The sequence below is a fragment of the Sus scrofa genome, chromosome 15 (genome assembly GCF_000003025.6).
Source record: "Sus scrofa isolate TJ Tabasco breed Duroc chromosome 15, Sscrofa11.1, whole genome shotgun sequence".
NCBI classification, from domain to species: domain Eukaryota; kingdom Metazoa; phylum Chordata; class Mammalia; order Artiodactyla; family Suidae; genus Sus; species Sus scrofa.
The window spans coordinates 132,681,505-132,707,859 of record NC_010457.5 but is presented as its reverse complement, the minus strand read 5'-3'; the positions used below and the strand labels follow the sequence as shown (position 1 = coordinate 132,707,859).

The window sequence follows — 26,355 nt, the reverse complement described above, 5'->3', positions numbered from 1 at the left end:
ATTAGCAAAATTATTAATATATCCAAAAAATCAGGAACAGGAAAAAAATGCCTGCTATTTCTATCACTCCAAATTGAACTGTCCTTACTTAATGGAGGAAAATATCTCTTTCCCAACTGTGAGTTTCCAGTGCAGAAAGATTTGAAAAAGAAATAAAAGCTTTAGGGATTTAAAAGGAAGAAACGAATCTGTTTACCAATGATATGGATTATCATTATTATCTAATTTCAGTAATAATTTTAGGATTATTACCTAAAAAAGCCAAAGGAAACTATATCCAAAGCATTAAAATTAAGAGGATTTAGCAAGGTGGCTGGATATGGGATTAATATGCAAAAATTAATCATAATTTTATACACTAGCACTAAAAAGTTAGAAAATGCAACTTAAAAGTGCTTGTTCTGGAGTTCCTGTTGGTTGTGGCACAGTGGTTAATGAATCCGACTAGGAACCATGCATGAGGTTGCGGGTTCGATCCCTGGCCTGGCTCAGTGGGTTAAGGATCTGGCATTGCCGTGAGCTGTGGTGTAGGTCGCAGATGCGGCTCGGATCCCGCATTGCTGTGGCTCTGGCGTAGGCCGGCAGCTACAGCTCCGATTAGACCCCTAGCCTGGGAACCCCCATATGCCATGGGAAGCAGCCCTAGAAAAGGCAAAAAGACAAAACAAAAACCAAAAAAAAGTGCTTGTTCAGAAGTGAATATTAAGAACATGAAAATGCAACTCATAAACTAAGGAAAAGATATTTTCCATATTATTACCTGCTGAAAGATTATATTCTAGACCATTTCTTAAACTCCAAAAAAGTAAATGCCCAATTAAAAAAGAATGCAAAAATGAGTGGGTGAAGGTTTAAACAGAAATAGAACTGCACAGCCTCAAACGACATCCCCCCAAAGACAGCCTAATATTTACGAAGGAAAACAGTCAGTGAGGACTCCTGGCAGATGCTGCCTTGGCCACGTGACCGGGGTTCACATCACCGGCGTGCACACTGACAGCATGTGTCCCGACATGAGCCGCATCACTCGGCGGTGTCCATCCCCACACGGCCTCATCTCAATCTAATCGTGAGGAATATGAGACAAACCCAAGCTGAACAAATTTCTGCAAAATCACTGACCAGTACTCCTCAACAAAAAAACAGAGGTCATGAAAGATAAGGCTGAGAAACTGGCACGAATTGGAAAAACTACAATGACATGACAACTAAAATGTAGGATCCTGGACCAGGTTCTTGAAAAGAAATTTGTGGAAAATTTGATAAGATCTATACTTTATGTAATAGTACTTTACCAAGGATAATTGCTTAGTTTTGATAAATATTCTAGGCTAACATAAGATGTTCACATAAGGAGAAGCTGGGTGGCGGGTATACAGGAACACTCTGTACCATTTTTGCATTTCTATAAATCTAAATTATCTGAACAAAAAAGTAACCCATAAAAATGAGCAAAGACATAAAGATATTTTCTAGGAGAGGAAACATAATGACCATAAATATATGAAAAGATGCTCAATCTCATCAGTAATTAGGAAGATATAAATTAAAATCACAATGAGATACCATTTGATACCCACTTGCTTAGCAAACATTGAAGAGTCTAACAATGTCAAGCACTGATAAGAAACTGAAGCAGTGGAGTTTAAAACTGCTGGTAGGACTAAACAAATGGGTGCAGCTCCTTTGGAACATGATTTGGCTGTAAAGCTGTAAAGTTAAACATGCACAGATGCAACAATTTTACTCTTAAGTAGAGCCTAAAGAAAGGTCAGTTAGTAAGTACTGGAATATTCGCAGGAACGTTGTTTATAATACCAAAACCTCGGTTCAACCCAAATGTCCACTGCTCGACATCAAATTATAGCATTTTTCTGGAAATGGAAATATTATGAATTAAAATGAATGAAATACATGAATATATCTTGGATACATAATGCTAAATGAAAAAAAAGCAAACCGCAGAAGAGTATGTAGAGCATGGTATTTGTGGGGTTTTGGCCACGCCCACAGCAATGTGGAAGTTCCCAGGCCAGGCATCAAAGCCACGCCACGGCAGCAACCTGAGCCACAGCAGGGACGACACTGGATCCTTTAGCCGCCAGGCCACCAGGGAACTCCACATTTTTTGTAAGGTTCCAAAATAAGCAGAACTAATACTTTTAGGGATATAAATACTGGTAAACTAGAAAGAAAAAGCACATGTTTGAAACAATGGCTATCTCTTGGGGGAAAATTAGGGGTTAGGATAAAGAGGAACATACAGGGAGCACCAACAGCATTGTGACAGGCTTCCTAACCTGGGTAGTGAGTTCGTGAGTTGGTTTAAATATCACAATTCAAAAATTACATGTTACATATACCCTTTTACCTGTGAAACACATTTTATAATTAATATTAATAAATATCTTTAAAACAATATTTTAGACAAATATATACCAAACCCTTAATAGTGACTATTTCAGGGGAAAAAATTCTGGAAATTTTTCACGTTCTATAATATATATTTTAAATAACTTTAATAGTAAAAAGAATGTGTGTATTAGAAAAAATAAGATGTTTAATTTTTTTTTTTTTTTGGTTTTTAGGGCAACACCCAAGGCATATGGAGGTTCCCAGGCTAGGGATCTAATCAGAGCTACAGCTGCTGGCCTACACCATAGTAACAGCAACGCCAGATCCGAGCCACGTCTGTGACCTACACCATAAGCTCATGGCAACACCAGATCCCTAACCCACTGACAGAGGCCAGAAATCGAACCTGCAACCTCATGGTTCCTAGTCAGATTCGTTTCAGCTGCGCCATGACAGGAACTCCAGATTTTTAAATTTTGATACTGCAATAAATAATTTTGAGATATAAAGCTTTCTTCATACCGAATAATTTAGAATGATCACTACCTCAATTTTTCTCATTTAGCAGATTTCCTCCACAAATACTGTTCCCATTCACCATCCATGAATTAAAATTAATCAGAACAGAGCTGAAACACCCCCAACTTCGTACAGTTGTTAGGAGGGAGCTGTGCGTGTGTGTGTAAACATTCTATGTAAATAAGCATTAGGGTCACTGTTCTGAGTAACATCCTAGCAAAACGCTTATTGAGGGAAGGGACCAGCTACAGATACATGAAATGAAGACAAGAAAGTCCTTCCAATTGCCTTAAAGATAACAGGAACACATGACAATGAACGTTAGTGTTCCAACTCATCCACCCTCCTTTCTCTACCACATACCCTTATAAAATTTTAGCCTTAAAACGAGGCCATATACAGGAAGGTGGTCGTACATTCGTGCAGTGATTCTCACTGTCATTATCGCTCTCACATAAGTGCTCTCGTGCATGTTGGCCCACCTTGGAAACCTCATGCAAACAGATACAATGGCAGCATTTTCCCTGAGAATCTGCAAATGGAGAGCAAACGTAGCTGTACCTCGGGCCCAGAATATCAGCAACAATGCACAGTGAAAACAAAGGGTGGCAAATACTGGAGCTGGATATTTTAGGTATTGTTTTCTAGAGCCAGGAGGACAGAACACATTATTTCCTGTCTTCTGGCTCAGTATTACGACAGCAAAAGGCAGAAAATACCGCACTGGGAACTTCAGAAAAGTGTGGGCACCTCAATGATGACAGAATGTGGGAAAGAAGCAAGGCTCAAAACACTGAATGATCTTAGGGAAGACCTTAAAGCTTGAGAATGAACGCGTTCCTGGTGGCCTCGCAGTTAAGGATTCAGCATTGCCACTGCTCTGGCTTGGGTTTGATTCCCGATCCTGGAACTTCTGCGTGCCTTGGGCGTGGCCAAAAAAAAAAAAAAAAAAGACTGAGAGAGAAGAGCTTGATGTTAACATGAAGGAAGCAAAGAAACTAAAAGCATTTAAGGAGTAAAAGAGAAGCCTGATGGTAGCTAACATTCTCTAATATTTTACAATAATATTTTCAAGAAGATTGTGGATGAAGTTAACCACCAGGGAAGAAGAAGTGCTAACGACGGCACATGGTGCGAGGACGAGACAGTCTCGTAGGCGAAGCCCGCACCAGGACCATCCTCCTCCGTTCGTTTCACGTTTGCTCCCTTTTGGCCAGGACGCCCTCCATGGCGAAGGTGTCGACTTTTCCAAAGCTGATCTTCATAGGCCACCAGGTGGAGCCCAACAGTCACCAAAAAAGAGCCCCCTCCTCAGCCTGGTTTGCTTTTTGTCCACCAGCCAAGTGAGGGCCATACCCCCTGAAAAGGACTTACAAAGCCCAAGTTTGCTAAGGCACGGTTTCAGGATTGTGCAACATAGCCTCTTCTCACAAGAATCTTCAGATAAAGAACATTCTCGTGAAAAGGTGAAATAACTGTTTTGCACAGGGGGAAGGACTGGATAGAGCTATTTTTCAATTTGCTAATCCTGCAGGCAATGAAACAAACTAATTTACCCTGTTTGTTTTTTCTATCACCCTGATTACTGGTTCACTTTCCCAAATCCAATTTAATGTCATAGAATGACCACCTCCCCAATTCTACCTACCCCATAAGCAATCTGAGAACCACCACACCTGAGAGTCAAAGTATTTGCTTCCGTCAGTCCATAAATATTCCTGATTGTCTGGTAACAGAAACCGCACGGGTGTAAAGGGGCAGCTGAAGAAGATACCAGAACAGACGCCCTTCCCCGCCAGCTGCTTCCGCCCCTCCGTACATGGCCAGTCAGGTCTCCCCTTCATCTCCTTTCAGTCGCCCTCTCCAGTGGAAGCTGCTGCCCTTCACTCTCATTAAAATGAGCAGTCCTGGAGCTCCTGCTGTGGCTCAGCTGGGTACAAACCCGACTAGGATCCATGAGGACGCAGATTCAATCCCTGGCCTCACTCAATGGGTTAAGGATCCTGTGTTGCTGTGAGCTGTGGTGTAGGTCGCAGATATGGCTCGGATGCTGCATTCCTGTGGCTGTGGTGCAGGCCAGCAGCTACAGCTATGATTTGACCCCTAGCCTGGGAACTTCTACCTGCTTCGGGTGTGGACATGAAAAGAGCAAAAAAATAAAAAGAAAAAAAGAAAAAAAGAAAAAGAAAAAGAAAAATGAGCAGTACTGAGACCATTCTCTATCTCTCATTTTTAGAGTCTCCCATTAAACTTAGACAATCCCACATTCAAGCCAAAATTTCTCATTCCTGCTACCCATGTGCCGACCTATTCATTTTCCTCCTTCTCATCCCTTAAAGCTACCAAAGTCTGCTAGAGAAAGTAATATAAATATGTCGGTTTGCTCTGGGTCAATTCAGGTCATAGGGCTTCCGTCAGTCTTCGGCGTTGCCAAGGAAACACTATCGCGTTCCTCACAGTAGCTGCTGTAAAACTCTTCCGTTTTCTTCAAGATTTAACCTTAAATATTCCAGAAAGAGAAATCATGACCAATCTAGGAGAAAGTGACCCTGATATTTCCATGCTCATGACATCCTGGAAGGAAAGGCTGGGACTGTAAACTCTAGACCTTAGGATTGCAGATTTCACAAAGGTCTGAGAAAAGAGAGGCACGAATTCCACTGTAAGAGTGTCTAAAGGGAAAGACGATTTAAGAGAGTTGGGAGGAGTTCCCATCGTGGCGCAGGGGAAATGAATCCAACTAGGAAACATGAGGTTGAGGGTTCAACCCCTGGCCTTGCTCAATGGGTTAAAGATCCAGCGTTGCCCTGAGCTGTGGTGTAAGTTGCAGATGAGGCTCAGATCCCAACTTGCTGTGGCTGTGGTGTAGGCCGGCAACTGTAGCTCTGATTCGACCCCTAGCCCAGGAACCTCTATATGCCGCAGGCACAGCCCTAAAAAGCAAAAAGAAAAAAGAGAGAGAGTTGGGAAACTCTTTAATAATGTAAGTCTGATTATATAATTATAAATCATTCCAGGGAATGATTATAAATCATTCCAGCAAGGAAGCCAATGGGGCTTATCTTGGAAAAAGAGTCCAGTACTAAATATAAAAAGTACTAATTATGTTGTGATACGTAACAAAATGCCGTGTTTCCCAAAAGCCAGTAAGGGTTCACTAAGACCAGCTAACCTTTAGGTTTTTGATAGCAATACAGGACTGAGTCATGAAAATGTGACGCCCAGAGGTGAATACGGCTCAAGTGAAATCTCTTCTGACAATTCCAAGAACAAGATGAAAAATAACTCTTAACAAGCAGAGATCTAGAGTACTATAATAGTCCTTAGCCTCCTCTTAATTGGAGGTTCCAAAGTGCCAGAGAAGCAACACTTCCACTTTAGAGGGGCACTGAGACTGACGGCCTCCTTGAGCCCCTTCCAAAGCTACTGAAATCATCTGCTCTGCTGATGTGCACAGTCGACCGAACCAGTTTGCTAAAAGGTTCTAAATCCGGGGCTCTTCACCGGAGCTTACATGTGGACTACATGTTGTTATCAAGTGTTGATTTTGAACCATAAAAACTTGGTTCTGGTCACGTTCTGTTCTAAGGTCCTCCTGTGTTCTCCAGCTTGATTTACGGTATAACATCTCGCTAGTCAACATGGCTGAAGACCTCGGGGTCATCAAATCATGTTCATCTACCCATCGGACAGCCAGCACTCACTCACTGAGTATCCTTGTTCCGAAAGAGCGCGTGGCAAAGTAAATAATTTACGGAAGTAATTATAACACAAGCAGATGAGAGCTACAGGAATGGTATCAAAAGAAACTATGGGAGCATCCGTGATGGAGGACTCAGAGCCAGGGAACCCTTTTCAAGTGGATAACTGCTAAGTTTCAGAGTTGAGTATTTCACTAAATCAACACTGGGGAGAAGAGAAAGACACTGCTGGGAAGGGAAGTGCAGTGTGTACAGCTTCGGATCTGTGAACACAGTGATGAAAAGGCGAGCCATGGGGTATAAGTGAAGGGAACAGCAGGAGATGCTCTTGGTGAGTCATGATTAAACGCCACTGTTACCTACGCCATCACCCGAGTCAGAAGCCTGAGACTTCAAGGTTCTGTCCTTCTCCTTCATGCCCCATTTCCAATCAGTCATCACGTCTGAGAAAACTACCTTCCTCATCTCCCCTGAAGCTTCTTATTTCTTTGCTTCCTTCACTGCAGCTTCTTTATTCCAGGTTCTCCCATCTCATCTTAGGCCGAGAGCCTACTGCTTGTTTCTGGTCATGGCCCCTCCCACCCGCCCTGGACTCTCAGGGCAATTTTTTAGCAAAGAGGCAATCCTGGACTTCCCCATTCATCAGCCTCCTCTAAACTTCCAGAAAAATAATTTTATCCCTGTGGAAGAATTTACAACACTCTGCTTCATATTATTGTTAGACTCAAAGAGATAGGCCATTCAATCCATGTGCTTTCTCCACACTCCTTGCCAGAGAGGTGTCTGGTAACTGGGCCATGGATCGTGGGACCTTGGCACCCCCCACCTCTGGTTAAAACTATTGACCGGGGAAAATAACTGTCTCAACAGACCAGTAAAGACTTCCTCCCCTAGAAATTCTGCACTGTGATCTAGACTTCAGTGTGTGACCTGTGGAGGACTGGCAGTGCCATGTAGGGGCCATGAATGCTACTGAGCAAGTAGATGGCTACTGTGTAGAGAAAAGCAGAGTAGTACAGCTCAAGGGCAGAAAGGGGCAGAGAAAAGATACCTTCGGTGGCTGGACAGCTCAGGGTGGTTGAGAGAGAAGCTGTGAATTCCTTTGCCACCTCGCCAGTTCTGAGTTCCTCAAGACACCTGCCTACACTTCCTGCCCTGGGTTTCAGAAGAACACCACTTTCTTATAGTAAGCACCACTTTCATTTAAATTAAGTCAAGTAGATTTCCATTTCTGAGAATCAAATGAATCCTATGACATTTATGTAAAGTCCCTCTGCATCCAGCTATAAGGTCTTTAAACAAAGAAACTACAGCTTGTTTACCTTTTTATTTCTCATGTAATATAGCAGTGACCAAACATGTGGTCAACACCCGCCTCATGAACTGATGTTACAGAGGAAGTAAAGGACTTCAGACTTGATTAATTCATAGCCATTATATAGGCAGAAGATCAATGCTTCAAAGGGTAGAGTGTAGGGGAGCTCCCGTCATGGCTCAGTGGTTAACGAACCCAACTAGCATCCATGAGGACTCGGGTTCGATCCCTGGCATCACTCAGTGGGTTAAGGATCTGGCGTTGCCATGAGCTGTGGTGTGGGTCGCAGATGCGGCTCAGATCCCGCATTGCTGTGGCTGTGGTGTAGGCCGGCAGCTGTGGCTCCAATTGGACCCCTATCCTGGGAACTTCCATATGCCGAGGGTATGGCCCTAAAAGACAGAAAGACCAACAAAAAACAAACAAACAAACAAAAACCAAGGATAGAGTGTAGGGACAGAGGAGAAATTCAGAAGGCAGGCATTTTGGCTAAACTTGGCTTTTAGGCAGTTTCTATGGAAGCAAACCACACACATTCATACCCATAGCAAGGACCTCCTTCGTGCTCCTGGTCCAAACCTGGCAAAGATGCGAGAGGAAGCCCAGGCAGTCACGGCACAGCATGTTCTGATGGGGAAACAGTGACCTCAGCTCCTAAAGATCAGTAACTGACAGCCAGAACCAAACGGCCCGGAGACCACCAACAGGCAACAGCTGCAGCCCGCGCCCCTCAGGAGACAGACGTCGGCTGAGAACTTCATCATGCAAACCTGCCACATTTTATTTCTTAAGATAAATTTTCTCATTTCTACAAAGGTTTCAAAAGGCTTATTTCCATAAAAGACAATGTTTAATGTCTTTACGGTAAGAAGGTAGAGCAAAAGCAGCTTTCCATCCAACTATGAGACTCCTCGGATTTTTGTATTGTGAAAAGAACACCATTAATATGATTATAGTATATTTTAATATTCTTTCTTTAGCGTCAACAAACGTCCTTGCTGCTTCAAAGGCCTAACTCCTTTCTGGATTACTGTTGTTCTTTATCCACAAGAAAAGAGTTCTTGATGAAGTAATGGCCGGGCTGTAAAACAAGGAAGCTGAAGGGCCGTTTGAGCGACCAGAGAAACTCACACAGTCAAGATTTCCTGCTACACCCTTACAACTTGCAAAGTGAGGAAGGAGCCCAATCAGTCTACACAATGGGATATGACAGCAAGGCAGATAAAAGATAAGGCTGGATTTCCTGCCTTGATGTGAAAGTGTTCCCTTTCCACGGCCAAGCAGAGTGTGGCGGGCACAATCGCCAGGGGCCAGGTGGCACAGGCATTATCGAGAGCCCTTTGAGCGGATGGTGAGAAACTGGCAAGCCTCTCAGAAGGGCTATTTAGGGCTCAAGGGGTTGACGTCACTTTTGGATAATGAGTTAGGCTTAAAAACGATGACATTGCAACCACAGCACTTGAGAGCAAAACAGAAAGTACAACCGTTCCGGAGTGGCCCTGAGATGCACAGCGATCTTCACGGCGCGGAGACGGCGGCCCGGGGCAGGGTTTCTTAAACGGCATTAGGTCTGACACGCAGGTTTGAGCTGGTTTACCTCCGCTAGCCGGAAGAGGCAAAGTGTGGAAGAAACATGAGGACATCCCCACCCTGCAGCCACAGGACCTTCCCAGGAGGGTCCATCCTGCACAAGTTAGAGGACCAAAAAGCAAGTCCCCAAATGAGACGCAAAGTGAGTGCCACAGCAAACTTTCCTAGCCCGCATGCCTGGGAAGCCCAAACCAGACACCATCCATAATAAAGGGCTACAGATTACAGCTAAGGCTTAATATTGCTTTTCTTTCCAAATGAATACCAACTGTGAGAAGGAAAGGGGCAGAGCATTTGATCAAACAGCTGGGTCCAGCAGTTTCCTCAGATTACAATGAAGGGGCCAGCCATGATGCTTTGTGGCCACATAATCTGAATGTTTCCCTAAAAACACAGAACTCTTTCCTTGCTTATGGTAGGGTGACTTAATCTTTAATGCCATAATTGAAATGTCAGAAAGATCAAAAAAGCATTCAAACATACCTTTACATTCATATATTTTAAAGCATGGGAGATTGAGGTCCCCTGAATATGCCTAGAATTTCAATATTTTAACATTAGTGTCTAAAAAGAGGGCTCTGATTATTTGATGCCATGAATCCTTTGCAAGTCCACAAGTACAAACAGGATTCATTATATAACAGGAAATAAACAGAAGCTCAGAATGTTCTTATGTTTTATGCCAAAAAAACGAAAACAAACAAAAAAGGTGATCGCTTGGCAAATTCAAGGAACGCAGAGGTGACCAGCTGAGGTGGGAGCAAAGGGCCATTTCAGAAACACCAGGATCAAATTATGCCAAGTAGACATGTTTCAATGAAGAAATAACAATTAAAATACATTTTAAAAGTTTACCTAAAGTTTACCTAAACCAAGCTCTGTCTGGGATCTGTGGTTTTTCCTGCCAGAGATCACCTACCCCAGGGCAAAATTGCTGTCTTCCTTCCAGTCCACGATGCGGCAGATGAACAGTGTGTTGGCATAATCTTTCGGCCGGGTCACAAAATCCTGGGGACAGTCCTTGAGAGGCACATAAATTCTAGGCACTCGGTGGTCCGAGGGAGAAAACAGGGCATATTTCCTGAACAGCTCACTGTTCTTATCAGCCAAGAGTTTGAGGAAGCCAGTTGCTGCACGGGAATGTTTTTTCTCCAAGATGTAAACCACCTGAAAATACCGAAGATACAGTCAAGGTTGTTTATCTGTAGGACAGGAGACCAGTTGGGAGAAGTCAGTAGGACGGTCTGTGGTCACCACCTGGGTCTAGCAGGTTTCCCAAGTCCAATGAAGTCCCTCTCGGTGATGTTCTGTAACTAAGTCATCTACATTTAAACTGCAACATTTGAAGCCAGTGAGCCCACACACCCAAGGAAATGTATGCAATACACGGACGAATTAGATGAATGAGCTTTCAGAACCAAGACCTATGTCTCAAGGAGATATGTAAGACTCCAGCAGGAAAGTATGGCTCAGGTACTAGTTCTCACATGTACCACACCAGTATCTCACATGAACAATACAGCGGTTGTTTATTTAAAAAAAAAATGTTAGTAGACACAGGCATTCCCCCTGTGGCAAAGTGGGTTAAGGATCCGGCACTGTGCAGCGGCTTGGGTCGCTGCTGAGGCCCAGATTCAATCCCTGGCCCAGCACAGTGGGTTATGGATCTGGCATTGCTGCAGCAGTAGTGTAGGTTGTAGCTGTGGCTTGGATTTGATCCCTGGCCCAGGAGCTTCCATATGCCACAGGTGCAGCAAAAAAAAAAAAAAAAAAAAAAAAAAAAGTTTTAAACATAAAAAACTGTTCTTTATTATGCCTTCAAGGGCTAAAACCTTTAAACTTTCCTTCTAGCCAAGATTTTTTTTTTTTTCCCCACACCCATGGCATGCAGAAGTTCTGACCAGGGATCAAACCTGCGTCACAGCAGCAACCCAAGCCATGGTGTGACAACACTGTGAGATCCTCGACCCACTGAGCCACTAGGGAACTCCCTTTCCAAGATTGAACCTAATCTTTCATTTCACTAGGCCAACACTCAGATGACCACATGACAAGTATGTGCTGCTTCTACCAAGAGACACATCCCCTTGGGCTGACCCATCCCTCGGTGCTCTTACCCTCCTATGCCCCCCCCACCCCACCCCACATCAAGCCCACTAGAGCCTCGACCCTTGCCTGTTCTCTATGACACTTTAGCCACCTCTTAGCCTGCCTCCCAGAGACACCATGTTCCATCACTTCGAGTCCCGCTGCCTACGTCATCAAATGCCTCACCGCTCTTGTCCTCCCACGGTGTCTACCCTAAAAACCCTCACCTCTGGGATAATTCGGCCATGGCTCTTTCTAACCTTAAATGCAAGTTATTGAGTCGACCAGAAAGGAAAATTACAATCAAAACAGATGGACACCATTATACATTAATGTTATACAATTGTTGCTAGGACCTCAAAACCACTTAAGATTTTTCTTCTTCTGGTTCCCAGTTGGTACAATCTGTTCTTTAAGCCCCATTTTCCGTCTCCTTTTGAGACTCCAATGATCCCAATGCTGAATCTTTTTTAGTGACCCACAGCTTTCTGAGGCTGTGTTCATTTTTCTCCAAGTATTTTCTCTCTGTTCAGACTGGGTCAGTTCTATTGATCTGAGCCTCAAGTTCACTAAATCTGCTCTGAGTCACCTCTACTTTATGTCTGAACCCATCCAGCAAGTATTTTATTTCTGTTATTGCATTTTTCAGCTCTTTAATTTCCATTTGATTCTTTTTAATGTATAGATATATTTCTTTATATATGTATTTACATTTACATAAATATATATCTTTATATATATATTTCATCCATTTCTTTGCTGAGACCTTCAATTTTCTCATTTGTTTCAAGAGAATTTTTAATTGCTTAATAAAGCATGTTTATGATGGCTTTTTTTCTTTTCTTTTTGGCCACAACCACAGCATGTAGAAGTTCTCAGGCCAGGGATCAAACCCACACTGCAGTTGCGGCCTGTGCCACAGCTGCAGCAACACTGGACTTTTAATGTGCCGCGCCACTCGGGAACGTCCTCTGACGGCTGTTTTAAAATTACTGTCAGAGAACTGCAGCATCTTGGTGTTGGCATCAGTTAGTAGTCTTTCCTCACTCAACGGGTGTTTTTCCCAGTTCTTGGAATAAGGGTGATTTTTCTGTTGAATCTTGGACTTTTTGGCTATAACGTAAGTAGATTCAAGGTCTTACTTAAATCTTTCCTTTTATAAAGCAGTCACTGTCTCGGTTTAGCATGCAGGTACTAGACTACTTCTGTGAGCTGTAGTTCCAATGACAACTTAATTTTCAGAGCCTTTGTGGTGCTATTTCGATGTCTGACTGACAGGGTACCATTGGGGCTCCCACTGGCTTCTGCTGGTACTGCTCAGGGGGTGGAAAGAACCTCCTCAGCCTGGCCCCCTGGGAGGTCTCTCTACAGCAGGTGAGGACAAATCCCAGCTCACATTCGCACAGAGACAGACTTCCTGCCTAGGGTTTCTGTGATGGTGGCAGCCTCTCCTGGTGCTACCCAGCTGCCCGGCATCTCTGGGTGGGAGAGGGGCATCTCAGGCCTATGAGGATATCGAGGTTTTCTGGGCCACATCCTGGGTGTGGTAGGGTCTCTTCTGCTGGTGCACGTGGCTGCCAGGTGTCTCTGGATGGGGGAAGGGAGTCTCGTGCCGGCGAGGACAAAGGGGCTTCCCATGCCGGGCTGCTTGCTGGGGCAGAACCCCTGTCCTGGTGTTCCCCTAGCTGCCTGCTACCTCTGAGTGGGGAGGGGAGTCTGAGGCCCACAGGGACAAAGAGGCTCCGGGGGCTGGGCCACTTCTTTGGCAGGATCCCCCCTGTCAGAGGCACCTGGTGTCTCTCCGGGAGGAAGAGAGGTCTCTGGTGTGGGGGAAGGAGAGTCCTTCTCCTGGCCACTTATCACCAGCAGGGATCCCTGTCCGTTCCTCTGCCAGGTGCTGCGGGACTGCCTGGCGTTGCTGAAGGGCCTCCTGTCGGACCTGAGAGAGGGGCAAGTCTGCTGGAGCGCCTTCCAGGGCTGGCATGGGATCCAGAGAGCCCAGGCCTGGGCCCCTGCTGTCAGTGGAGGGTTTAAAGCGCCCCGCTCCTCCACTGTTCTTCTAGTCCTACGGTCCCCACCTAGTCTGCCTTCTTCTCTTCATCGTTCAGAATTCCCCTTTGCTTGTCTCTTACTCTGGTCCAGAATTTGTGGCCGTACTTAGCAGGGAGGAAGGAGCAGGGATAAACGACTCCATGCCCTCTTGTCTGACCCAGAAGGCCTTGCTTTGTGTTTTAACATTTGACAGAACAAGAAGTACACAAAGCAGCTTGACATTACTTGTGCTTCATATGTTAGCTGTCACAGAATGACTTTACTAACAGTGCAAGTTTTGCACACAAGCGTTGTTTAGACTTGCAATTTTCCAATGAATTCATTAAGAAACTACCAAAAAAAAAACCCGAACCCCAAAACAAAAAACAAGAATGTCAAGAGGAAGAGCACCATTGGGGGGCAGTAGCAAATTGCAGAACACACGTTCCATCTACAGAGGGCTGCCTAACCAAAGCGCTGACAAAAGTCACTTAAGAGTATGGCCCTGTGCCGCCGGAAGTTTTGTTTTGTCAAGAGAAGCCAGAAGCTTGATTTTTTTTTAATGTGAACACACCTCATTTTTTTTTTGAATGTACATGACTGAGTCGAAATTTTTTTAAATATTGCACAGGTCAAACAAAACATCAGACTGTGAGCCAGATCCAGGCTACAGCCTTTCTGTTTAGTAGAATCTTCCACACCTAGCATGCTGCCTATGTGGTTCATATCCATGATTCCTATTAAAATCAAGATCTAGATAACTGAATGGGCAATTGGGGGGGTAACATAAATGTAATATAATTTAGAAATTCCTCATGTCGACATGCAGGAGACACTCTGCTAATCAATCTGTTAGACTGGGTGGCGACGCCGCATCCCCAGGTCACGAGTGCCAACAGATGCCTCTGGCGGAGGAAGTCTTGTGCTCTCACGCACTGCCTCCTTCGTTCTTGCACCAGTCCTTCCACGAGGAGCTGTTTGCACGGCAAGGGCCAGCTGTGTTTGATCCCATATCTGCATATGTCCAATGCATATATAATTAAAAGGTAAAACTGAATTACACAAAGCAAAAAATAGGATACAAAAACAATCTTTTTCGTCACTATGATAACTAAAACACCTTGAAAAAGCTAAAAAAAGACTTATTAAAAATGAACTTTTGAATTAGATATGGGCATGACAACAATAAAAAATAAAAATAATAAAAAAAAACTGGAGCAAAAACTGTAAAAATCAAGGAGGAGTCTGCATTCATACTGCTTCAGCAGTACGTAAATTCTCACTCCACTTTACACGACCCAAGCTGGAAATCATAAATGTCACGTGACAAGTGCCGCTAAAGCAGAAACAGGTAATGCAGAACCTCAATAAACACACACACACACACACACACACACACACAGAGAAAAGGCGTTGGCCCTTCTTCCAAAGACAGGTGAGTGCATATATGTATGTATGTTTAAAGTTATAAAAAAGATTCACTCTTCATGATTCCCTGCTTCCACTGACTCTCCTGATCAACTGACCAACGATGGTCCTAACTGAAACGAATTCGAGACCTGCGACAGGCAGCTCGCAGGTCAAGTGGAGAAAACAGACAATGACCTTTGCTGATCTCTGCAGCGACTTCTCTGGGGAGGCTCTTGCGTCCTGGGACATGAGGGTGTTCTCGTCTTTTGTAACTGGTGCACCGGCTCCCTCTTCTCCTAATTTAAAAAGAGAGAAAAGAAGAGGAGTCAGTTGGACACACAGCTATCAGACACACAGACTCATGGGATTTTTAAATACAGAGCTGCAAGAATTCTTGGATACCATTTACCCCAAATTACTCATTTTACAGAAAAGGAAACCCAGGCCCACAGTGGTTAGGTTAGGCGACTTAGCTAAGGTTAGTTACGTCACTTGTATTAATGCTCACACTCAGCAGGCCACATTTTATCTAGTTAATGTTATTCATATGTTAGGCATCATACAAGTGGAGAGCAGCAAATTAGGCTGAATTACACTAAATCGCTTACGTGTCCAAATGCCAAAAAAAACTAAGTGTGATACACTACCCCAGCCCACAACGAAGAATAGAGATAGGTTAACTTATTATGCACATCTGCTGAAATAAAACAAAATCAAAATAAATGTTAACTTTTAAAAGTACCTTGGTACCAGCCATAACAAACAAAATGGTGGAAAATAGATTATATTTATTAAATAAACAAATAAAACAGCCAACCCCGATTTTCCTGGCTTTTCTCAGTGACATTATATAAAGAGTGAAGTACTTAAAGTCTTTTAATGTTTAATTTCCTTTCTTAAAAAACTTATAAAATGCACATTCACCCAAGAAACTGAAACCACATCTCCCCAGTAGAGAGGGAGTTAGGCTCTGGACCAGAAGTATTAAAACCACTCATGAAAAAAAGCAGCAAATTACACACTTCTGAACATTTAATATTTCGTATTTTCATGTGTTGCATTAGATTTCCCCCCAAAAATATTCTTATCCAACTACACTGGAGTTTCTGGATGCTAGGGTTCACAAGCAATTCATGTGGGACCCACTCCAGCTAGCTAAGAGAGACTTGTACTTATCATCATTTAGACATGACCAAGGCCAAAATAAATAAATCAGTCCTTTTTCAGGACTGGCTGCCTCTTAGCAAAGGCTCAGCTAAAAGCCAGCTTTCTTCTGGGCGTACCCTGGAAACACTGACATGATCTGACCCACTGGGGCTTAAGAACCATCAACTGGGTGGTTTTCCACCCTCGCTAAGGTCTACCTGCCGCTGTGCCCACGGAGAGCACAGTTCTGACTGTTGTCTAAAAAGAAAAAACAAATGAACACTTTCCTTCCCATTGTCATGGACCCTGTCACTCAGCAGAAGAGGGACATCACCCAAGGTCATCTTTGATTTCAGACCAAGTTCAGGCTTCCAAACTCATCAGATGCTTCCAGAACACCACCTTTTATATACTCTTAGGGAGAAAAAAATACACACAGGTTGTTGACCTGCTTCATAACTTATCTTGCCAGTGTGTGCAGAACAAGGTGATCTGGTAAAGATTAGTATCTGAAATCTGAGTTTTTTGGTCTAAAGAGCTGGCAATCAAGACAACGAGGGAAGGGCTTTTCCAAGACAACCCAAATCCTGGACATGCAGCTTTCTCTGACAGTCACTGATGCCTTCATTTTAAAATGACAATTGCTTCAGATTCCATCCCAACAAGAAACAAGTCTTCTGTTCCAAAGATTATGCCAGGTTGTATGAAAAAAAAAAAGAGGCAAGCCATGGAGGTGCGTGAGCCCAACACCATCGCACTCAAACGTGACCTTTTCAGGTTCTGTGTTCGTAAGCATATCCTGGCAGAAACAAGGCTTTGTTGAGACAAAGATGCATTCTAATGAATTAAACTGAAGTTTTAGCCTTGCAGGTGAGCACCATAGGTAGGCTCAATGAATGTGAAGAAATACAATGCCAGGCTGGAAAAGTGAATCACTTAATAGGTTTCCAACAACTACGTCTTGCCATACAGAACAGCAAAGGTGTCTATTTAATGAGAGAATCTATCACATTGTTTCATCGCAAGATCATCTGCTTATTCATTTATTCCATGTGCATTGATTGAGCACTGGGCATCAAGGATTCACTGTGAATAAAAGAAATAGGGTCTCAAGCCTTATGGAACATACAGTTTAATGTTGGAGTGATACTCAATAAATAAAAAATTATAAATTGTGATAAATGCTAAGAATGAAAGAATACTCCCCAGGAGGAAGCGAACATATAATTAAGATTAGGAAGTCAGGAAAGGCCCTGTATGCAAGTAACATTTAAGCTCATATAGGAGGAGAGTGTGGGTAGGAGTGAGAAGGGGACCAAAGACCCCAGGGATGGGGTAGGGATGGGACTTGGGAAGGGCTGGAAGTGGGAAGTCCTTGGCACAGTCAAGGAACAGGAAAGACCACAGGCTGGAGCACAGTGAGCAAGAATGGGCCTGACAAGAAATGGAAATGAGAGGTAGACAGGAGCCTAGTCAGATGGGGCCATGCAGAAGTTAAGAACACTGAGCTTAAACCCACAAACAATAGGAAGCTGCCTAAGGACTTTGTTCAAGAACGGGACTGCCTGACCTGAGACTAGCCACCTGAGGGGATGCACGGAGACCAGTTCCAACTATCCAGACACGAGGGGGTAGTGCTACCACGCAGGCACGGAGGTGGAATTAAAAGGATCCACTGAAGACATATTTTGGGTGAACGGTGGTGGCAATGAGACACAAGGCTTTAGACAGAAGAAACGCAAGATCACTTCCTATGGTCTGACATCTACAGCGAGGCTGACGGAGGCATTACTGGCACAGTAAAGACCAGAAGAGGAGGAGGAAATCCGGAGTTCGATTTCAGAGGTGGTTCTATTTGAGAGGCCACCTGGAAGACCAAGTGATGATGTGGAGTGAGCAGTTCATCACGAAGGTCTGGAATTCGAAAACAGCCATCTGGACTATGGTTTACAGGGTAAGTTATATGCCAAGAACTTCCATATTTATACTTTTCAGGCCAAGCTGCAGAGAAGAAATTCAAACCCAAGTCTCTTCAACTACTCAATTCATGAAGCTCTTCAATACGTGCTCAAGTATGAAGTAATGTGCTGTCAGCATTTAGGAAGGAAGAAAAATGCACTGAGGAAGTGAGTTGGGGCTGGAAGGATGCACAGATGTTTCGGAGAGAGATGAAGTTGAAGGGCATTCCAGGTAGAGGCCAGCACTTGCACAATGGCCCAGAGCTGTGAAGGAGCCTGTCGCTACTAACTACAGTTGAGGGTTGAGGACACAAGTGCTGGACAGGAAGGGACGGGGAAGAGGAGAAACACAAGACTAGGGGCCAGGTGGGAGAGGTTCCACGGCAGAGACGCTAGCTACTGCCCAATCATCTATTCTCTTCTTTCCTAATAATCACAACTCTGATTTTTTTTTTCTATCGTTAGTTAGAAGGCTACATTCCTCAGTCTTTGCAACTAAGTTATGGCCTGAATGTCTAAGTTTGTCTAGCAAGATGCAGGTTAAAGTGTTGTAAGTGATTTAAAGGATAGAGGTACAGCCTTTCCCTCTTTCCTCCTTCTTCTGGCTGGAATGTGAATGTGATGGCTGGACCTCAAGCACCCATCTTGGTTCTGGAGGCTACAGGACAAGGATGCCTTCTACCGTGCAGAGCAGGGCAATAGAATAAGCTAAGGGCTGTGGTGCTATCCTAAAAGCCCTGACTTGTCTACTTCTGTTCTTCTTTTCTGTGAAACAGAAATAAACTCTCTTTTTGGAGCCATTGATATTTTAGGATTTCATGCCACTCTCAGAAGAATATACTTTTTTTTCTTTTTCTTTTTTTCACTCAAATGAATTTATCACATCTGTAGTTGTATAATGATCATAACAATCTAATTTCACAGGATTTCCATCCCACAGCCTACGCACATCCCCCCACCCCCCAGGGATTATACTTCTTAACACCCAGGTCTAGACAGTGAAACTGCTAAGCTTGGATACGATCCTACAAAGCATTACAAAGGCCAGGGACACAAACATTTCAGTGCTATGAATGTGGCAGCATTCTGGAGTGGAGAGACAATAGTAGCAGAAATCTCAGGAAGCTGGGGTTAGAGTCTAGGCGAGACCCAATCAGAACCTAAATTAAATCAGTGGCAGTGAGAGTGAACAGAAGCAAGATTTGAGAGAGATTTCTGAGAAGAAGAAGAAAAAAAAAAAAATGCTGCTAAAGTGTGCCTCCGTCACTATGAATGACAGAATAAGAAAAGGGCTTAAGTTACAAGTGCTTTTGATTAAATATCAGGAAGACTGCTTTGACAGAACAATAAAACTCCTTAAAGAATTACTAGAATAGGGCAGAGTTACTGGCAGTCTTCAACAACGGAAAAGGTTATAGGTCCCCAAACCTTCCGTTTCGCCCTACTGAAAGGCAAAGCTGGCCTCATGCATTCTGCGGCCTCTTCTAGTTCGAAAAACAATCTAGAAACTAGTGACTACCAAAAGTCTTCATTTAAAAAAGAGAATTGTCTAAAAACTAGACACACTACTAATATAAGCAACTGCTTACTATATTCTCCAGGAAACACCCTAGGAGGAAAAAATCCAGTGAAATCCTACTTTCTACAGACTATCTGAAACTTCTGTTTTAAATATTCAAAAAGTAAAATGCCATGGTTTGCTAGAGCTGGCATGGCCTCTTACACAGAACAGGTGCAAATCCAATACCTTAATTTGGTAAGAAAAATGATTTTGATTTGGCCTTCTCATATATAAACAATGGACCAATAAGGCTGATGACTCAACACCTGATGAATGCATCAAAAGGTTTCCAGATGATTAGACTGTGAGGCTAAGTGAAGGCAATGTGAAGAAAAAAGGAAGGGATTGGGTAAAAAGGTGCTCCAATCTTTCAATCAAGAGAGTGACAAACTCTGACAAATACACAATTTTTCCATCTCTGAATGAAGGGTCATAGAAATTACAAGTTCCGACAAGAACTCAACAAAAACTGTAACACCAATCTGCACATGAAAACAATTCCCCTCGGATCCCTCAAAATCCATCAACGAGGAAAACTCACTTCATGGGCCACTCTCCCCAGTGAGATGTAGGAATGACAATACAAGCCTTCACAGGGGCAAGGGAACATTCATGTTCTAAGCATCTGCTATGCTTCAAGTTCGCCAGCCCAAGCAAGTTTCTCACTCTGAAGTAAAGCTATTGAAATTGTATGATGTCAGAGAATTTTCACAGTGTGTTCACAGACATCACCTCATTTGGTCCATGCCATAAGTTCACACAATGGGTAATGGGGAGACCATTCCAGTTTCACAAGGAAATGGGAGTAACGAAGGGGCAAGAGCCAGGCGATGACATCATGCAGGGATCCTGGTGCAGACTGGTGATCCGTTCTCCACACAAGCCAGAATCAGAGGATCATGGGAAGAGCCATGAAAACCTACATCGTGATAGCGCCTAGGTGGCCATGGGACTCCCCGAAATGCTACCGTCAACTTGGTGAAGGTCCTAAGTGTCTGTGGAGTGTCAGGCATTGCACGTGACCCCCTCTCTGTCCTCAGAAAGCTCATGTTCTAGAAATGAGACAAAATGCAAACAAATATTCTAAGTACACGGGGTAGGTGACTGCTGGCAAGTAAGGTGTCCAAAGGTAGTGAGAAGGGAGCCAGCAGGTTAACAGTGCACCCCTGAGCTGAAAATGGGGAGGCTGAGTAGGAGCTGGCTAAATGCATGGGCGTGGGAGCATTCCAAAAAGGGAAAAGACCAAAAGTACATAACCAAGAATACAACGAGAAGGACAAAGGTTCTATGTTTTAAACATGTTGCAGGGACCAGACCACAAAAGGCCTTACATGAAAAGAGCATGCATTTTACATTTTAGGGAAGAAAAGCATTGAAAATTTTGAGAGTAACATGATATAAGAATCATATCTGATGAGGAGTCAAGGGTCAGTCTATAGCTCCTCTGAAGATAACCTGTCTTCTTCTCTAGATTTTTCTCGTTAGTTTTCTGCAGTTTCACCTTGATGTATCAAAGTTAGAATTTTTTTTTTTTAACTCTACTTGCAATCATTGGTCTTAAACCTGTGCTTTGGAATCTCAACTGGTGCAGTAAATTTCAGCCATTACCTTAAAATTTCACCTTTGCTCAGTCTGTCTCATCTCCTTTCTAGGTGTCCAATTAAACTTATTTAGACCTCACTCTATTTATGTCTCTCCCCCTCTCCCTCTGCATTTTCTATCTGTCCCTCCACGACATACTCTGGATAATTTTCTTACCATCTTCCAGTTTGCTAATTTTCTCTTCAGCTTTATTCAATCTTCTGTTAAGTCCATTCATTGAGTTTTCTTTAAATTATTCAATTGAATACACTTTTCCTTACCCACTGAGTTTTAAATCTCATTACTGTCATGTTTAATTCCAGTTTTATTTTCTTCCTTTTTTAATTTGCTATGTCACACTTCATAGTTTCCTATTCTTTGCAGGAATTCAAGTTTATCTTTCATTTCTTTAAACACCGGAGATGATTTTTATAAATGGCAATGATTCCAATATTTGATAATGTTTATTTAGGAAGGGCTGCTTCTGGTTGCTAATAGTCCTTGCCCTTGGAGTATGGTTTGCTTGGGTGCCTGATTATATTTATGTGCTGTATACTAAATAATTTGAGGCCTTTGCTGAATAAACCTTCCTTTTGAAATAATTTCTACTTACTTTTGCCAGATATCCAGAGGTACTACCAGCCCATAAACCAATTCGAACCTTGAGATTCCTTGGTTGATCCAGTTGGCTTGAACCTGGGCTGGAATTCCACAAGAGAGCTGGTACGTTTCAGTTCTACCTTTACCCTGATGGCGTAGTCCTTTGAGGTCCCAGCTTCTTGTGAGAAATCTTGGCTTTATTTCTGTACCTCAAAACTGTGGATCAAATCTGCACTCTTGCATGGGTTCTCCATTCCAATTTTAACTGGTAGGGTCTGTCAGCTCTATGAGGCTTGAGAAGAAGGGTAAGGTTTTGTGTTGTTTGGGTTTTGTATTTTAACCAAATATTTTTGGTTGTTTCAGTGGAAGGGTGAGTGTCGGAATAATAGTTCACCGTTGCTGCCAACAGAAAGTCACGAAGGCCTATATTTCAGAAATATTTTTCAGGGGGCAGTGTAGAGCACGGTGACCAATGACAGACTGAGAGGGGAGAGCCCAGTGGGAAGTGTGCTCAGTGAGAAGAGGGAGGGGCAGCGGTGATCCGTGCAGGAAACACAAGAAGGAGACGTGGGGAAGCACTGTGACAGTGCCCAGTGGGACATTAAGGCAGAAGCACAAGGGATGGAAAGAAGAGGCAGGTATTCTCACATTTATTTCTCTCAGCAAACCCAAGAGGGAAGCATTAGCATTCTGGTTTTTACAGCAATCAGCAGTTCAAAGAGGTAAAGTAACTTATGCCAGGGTTCATCCAAGGAGATGGTTAGTAGAGGTGGGGTCAGAACCCAATACGACTCCAAGTCCAAACTCTTCCCACCAAGTATGAGATCTGGAAGAAAGATAGGCACCTGTGGGTGGGTTCCAATGAGGATGGGAGGGCTGCCAAAAATTGTATAATTCACCTACGGACATTAAAGGATTTTAAATCGTAGAAGATGCCAAGTATAAACAGCTCTCTAAATAACTTCACTGCCTCTACGCATAAAAATGATGGAGTATGGAGTTCCCATTGTGGCTCGGTGGTAACAAACCCAACTAGTATCCTTGAGGACACAGGTTCAATCCCTGGCCTCGTTCAGTGGGTTAAGGATCCAGCGCTGCCATGAGCTGTGGTGTAGGTCGCAGGCATGGCTCAGATCCCGCATTGCTGTGGCTGGGGTGCAGGCCAGCAGCTTCAGCTCCAATTCGACCCCTAGCCTGGGAACTTCAACATGCAGAGGGTGCGGCCCTCAAAAGATGGAAAAAAAAAGAAAAGATGGAGTAGTTAAGAGCATGAGCTTTGGAGACACAAGACCTAAAATTAAACCTAGGTCCTATGAACTTGAACTTGTAGCTTCGAACAAGATATTCCATCTCTCAATTTCCTTGTTTACAAATGAAGAACAGCTTGAGTTATGTTTTCATGTAGTACCCTGGCACAAAGTACATTTAAAAAAACTGTTAGATTCTACTACTAATATCATTGTTGTCAGGGTTATTATTAGCTCTTGTTGTCAGTATTGAGTGAATCCAACCCTGTTATCCTGGACACAACTGATTGGACAGGACTGGTGTACAAGACAATGGCGATATTATAAAATAGGTCACATTTCCTCATCTGTAAAATGCAACCCATCTTACAGAGTTTAGTGAGAAGATGAAATGAAATGAATGTGTGTAAAAGTGCTACAGGGGCTGGAGCACAGAGAGCACTCAATAGCTGCTATATAATATATATTTAAATTGCATGTACTTTTCTGAATGCTTGGTATATTCTGTGCAAAGTAAGGAGAGACATGAGATGATGCTATACAGGTAAGAAGAGGCCAGATCAACATTAACAAGTGTGGATTTACCCCAAAGGCAATGGAGAGCTACAGAAGAAAGACTAACATGACCTATGCTTTCAGAAGTCCACACTGGGCCAGCTTGGGGTGGGGGGGGGGCAGATTTAGAGTGAACTTGGAGGCAGAGAAGCCTGTAAACAGGTATTACAATAAATCAGACTAGTGGCAGAGGGAATGGAGGGTTCTAGATAGAGAGGTATACAGAAGGCAAAACTGACAAGATTATTCAGATGCTAGCAGGGAACGGAAGGCTCGGGAGGTTACCTGGGGAGAGTGAGGAATGGGAAAAACTGCCACATTTCCTTATAAGAGAAGCTCTCAAAGTATAGTCTTCTGACCAGCAACCTCAGCATTCGCTGGGAACTCTTAGAAAAGCAAATTCTCAGCCCCCATCCCAGACCTCAGGACTCAGAACCTCTAGGGGTGGAGCCCAGCAAGGTGAACAAGCCTTTCAGGGGACAAAAGTGGGGCCCCACCGCTCTAGACCAATGGGCGATGAGCCACTGTAGGGAGAGCATCTTGAGGGCATCAGGAGGGGATGTCAGCTCAGTCCCACTTAGTGAGTCTGAAGTGCTGGCTAGTAGATCTGACGCTTCAGAGGGAGGTCTGGGCTGGAGACAGAAATGGGTCTGTTGCCTGTATACAGAGGACAAATGAACAAGCGGACAGGCTCCCTCGAAGGCGGCTGAGAATCAGAAGGGAAGAGAGCCTAGGGCACAGCAGTGAGGAACCACACTGTGCGAGAAAGCACAGGCAATAATATTAACGCACCTCCTTCAGAACTGGAAATATTCTGTAATAAATGTAATAACATGGGAGAATTGAATATAAAAATAAATGTCATAAATGTAAAAAGAGAGAGCACAAGGAGAAATTTTGCAAAGGAAACTGAGGCGTGAGGAGACACAAAAGAAAAACCAGGCTTATGTGAGGTCAGCGGGGCCAACGAAAGCCAGCGTTCCCGCGAGAAAAGTACGGTCAGCAGGGCCCGGGAGGAAACGGGGTGAAGCCCGAAGCGTGGGGGACTGAGAGAGGAGGGCGGCCGAGGCGAGGGTGGGCACCGGGCTCCGCAAGGCCCCTGGGAGGAGTGGAGTGTGGCGTGGCGGCCACAGGGAGAAGGAAACCACAGCACGGTTCTTCTGTTTCTTTAAGATAAGAGAGGCTTGAACACAGTTAATGGCTGATAGGAAAGAACCACTAGGAAGGTGTGGCTGAAGGGGACACAATGAAGAAAGGGAGGGGACCCCGGGCAGGAAGGGATGGGATCCAGAAACCAGAGGAAAGCATTAACCTCAGGCGGAAGGAGAGAGATGCCAACTTCACTGCAACAAAATGTGTGGAGGAGCAGATCAGTCTAGACACAAGCCATTTGCAAGCCTGGCCATGGAGAGCCAAGGCGGTTCCACGGGACAAGGGCACAGGAGGCAGTTTTTGTTTTTTGAAACACAAAAGTCAATGCACCTGTTGAAAAGTGCCAGGGCAGGTGAGGGATACCTAATACATTCAGAGCTGGGCTCCACAATTCCCAGGGGCGGGGATCACCAGCAAACGGCGTCCCCAAACAGTGGCCTGAACACGCGGGGCACCACGCTCTATGCATTCAAAACAGCAATAACTAGTTACTGGGCACCTGTGGCACATGCTCGGCACTGGTTAGGTGATTTATATGCACTACCATAGTTAATTGCCCCCGGTAATTCACAAGATAGGCAGGTATTATCAAGCCAACTTTAGAGATGAGGCTCACAAAGATCAAATAACATGCTTGCTCCTGGACACCAGCTGGGAAGCAGCAAGGGCAGGAGTCAAACCTCTGTCTCACCCTCTTCCCATGATGCCACACACCCTTTAGGATTCGAACAGGATTAATGGAAGTGAGAAGGGGGGAAAAAAAAAAAAAAAAAAAAACATGATTTTTGAGATGTGCCTGAGTGATTAGATGCTGGGAGACGTCAATCAATTCTTGGGTCCTTTGGAGTTTGGGGTGACAATGGGGCATAAGTACAATCAAGGTCCTCTACCCAAGCTGGAGATGCGGGTCTGCATCAAGTAGACGATAGCGCTGCCTGGAAGGAGACAGATGCGCAGAGACTGGGGAAAGAAGGACCTAAGAGCAACAGGATGAATAAATCAAGGAAAAGAATGCCAATACTCAAGCATTAAAAGGAAAAAAAATCCCTTTGCCACCCAAATTTCCTTCATTGTTCTAATTTACAGACTGGTGAGAAATTAACAACTGGGCAGGATTTGGTCACCCTTTGCACCAGACTGACCATGAAGATACCTTCAGGTTCCTGAGTTGGGGCCATGCCCCATATGGAATGCTTTTCGGGCCCAAACCTGAGTCCTGTGCAGGCTCATCTTCTCAGATGAGGCTTTGCACTGATTCCCATTCCCAGCTGTTAACTGTATTAATTACATCATCAACACCTCTTTTCTCTGAGCACTCTCTGCTCCAAATCTTTCTCTTGCCCTGGAGAAACCACTTTTAAATTTCTCTCTACTAAAGCTTTAATTGGTTTTTAGCTTCATGGCTCCCAAAAGACCGAAAATGTAGGCATACACACTTATGTGCTTCCAACTATGGCTGGCTTTAACTTACCAATTCTGCATCTTTCCCAACAGACGAATGACTCCCCCAAGTTTAAGCTGACTTCCATCTGAGATTTTCTTAAAG

At 43.9% G+C, this 26,355-nt stretch overlaps 1 protein-coding gene across 6 annotated transcripts in view; it reads right to left on the bottom strand.

The window, feature by feature from the left end:
• DIS3L2 (DIS3 like 3'-5' exoribonuclease 2) overlaps nucleotides 1–26,355 on the bottom strand; it is a 362,160-nt gene that overhangs the window by 195,084 nt on the left and 140,721 nt on the right. For all 6 annotated transcript variants that reach the window (XM_021074517.1, XM_021074521.1, XM_021074518.1 and 3 more), the window contains 2 exon segments: nucleotides 15,205–15,305; nucleotides 10,400–10,647 (listed from right to left, as the gene is read on the bottom strand). In XM_021074517.1, the coding sequence (XP_020930176.1) occupies nucleotides 10,400–10,647; nucleotides 15,205–15,305 (349 nt within the window).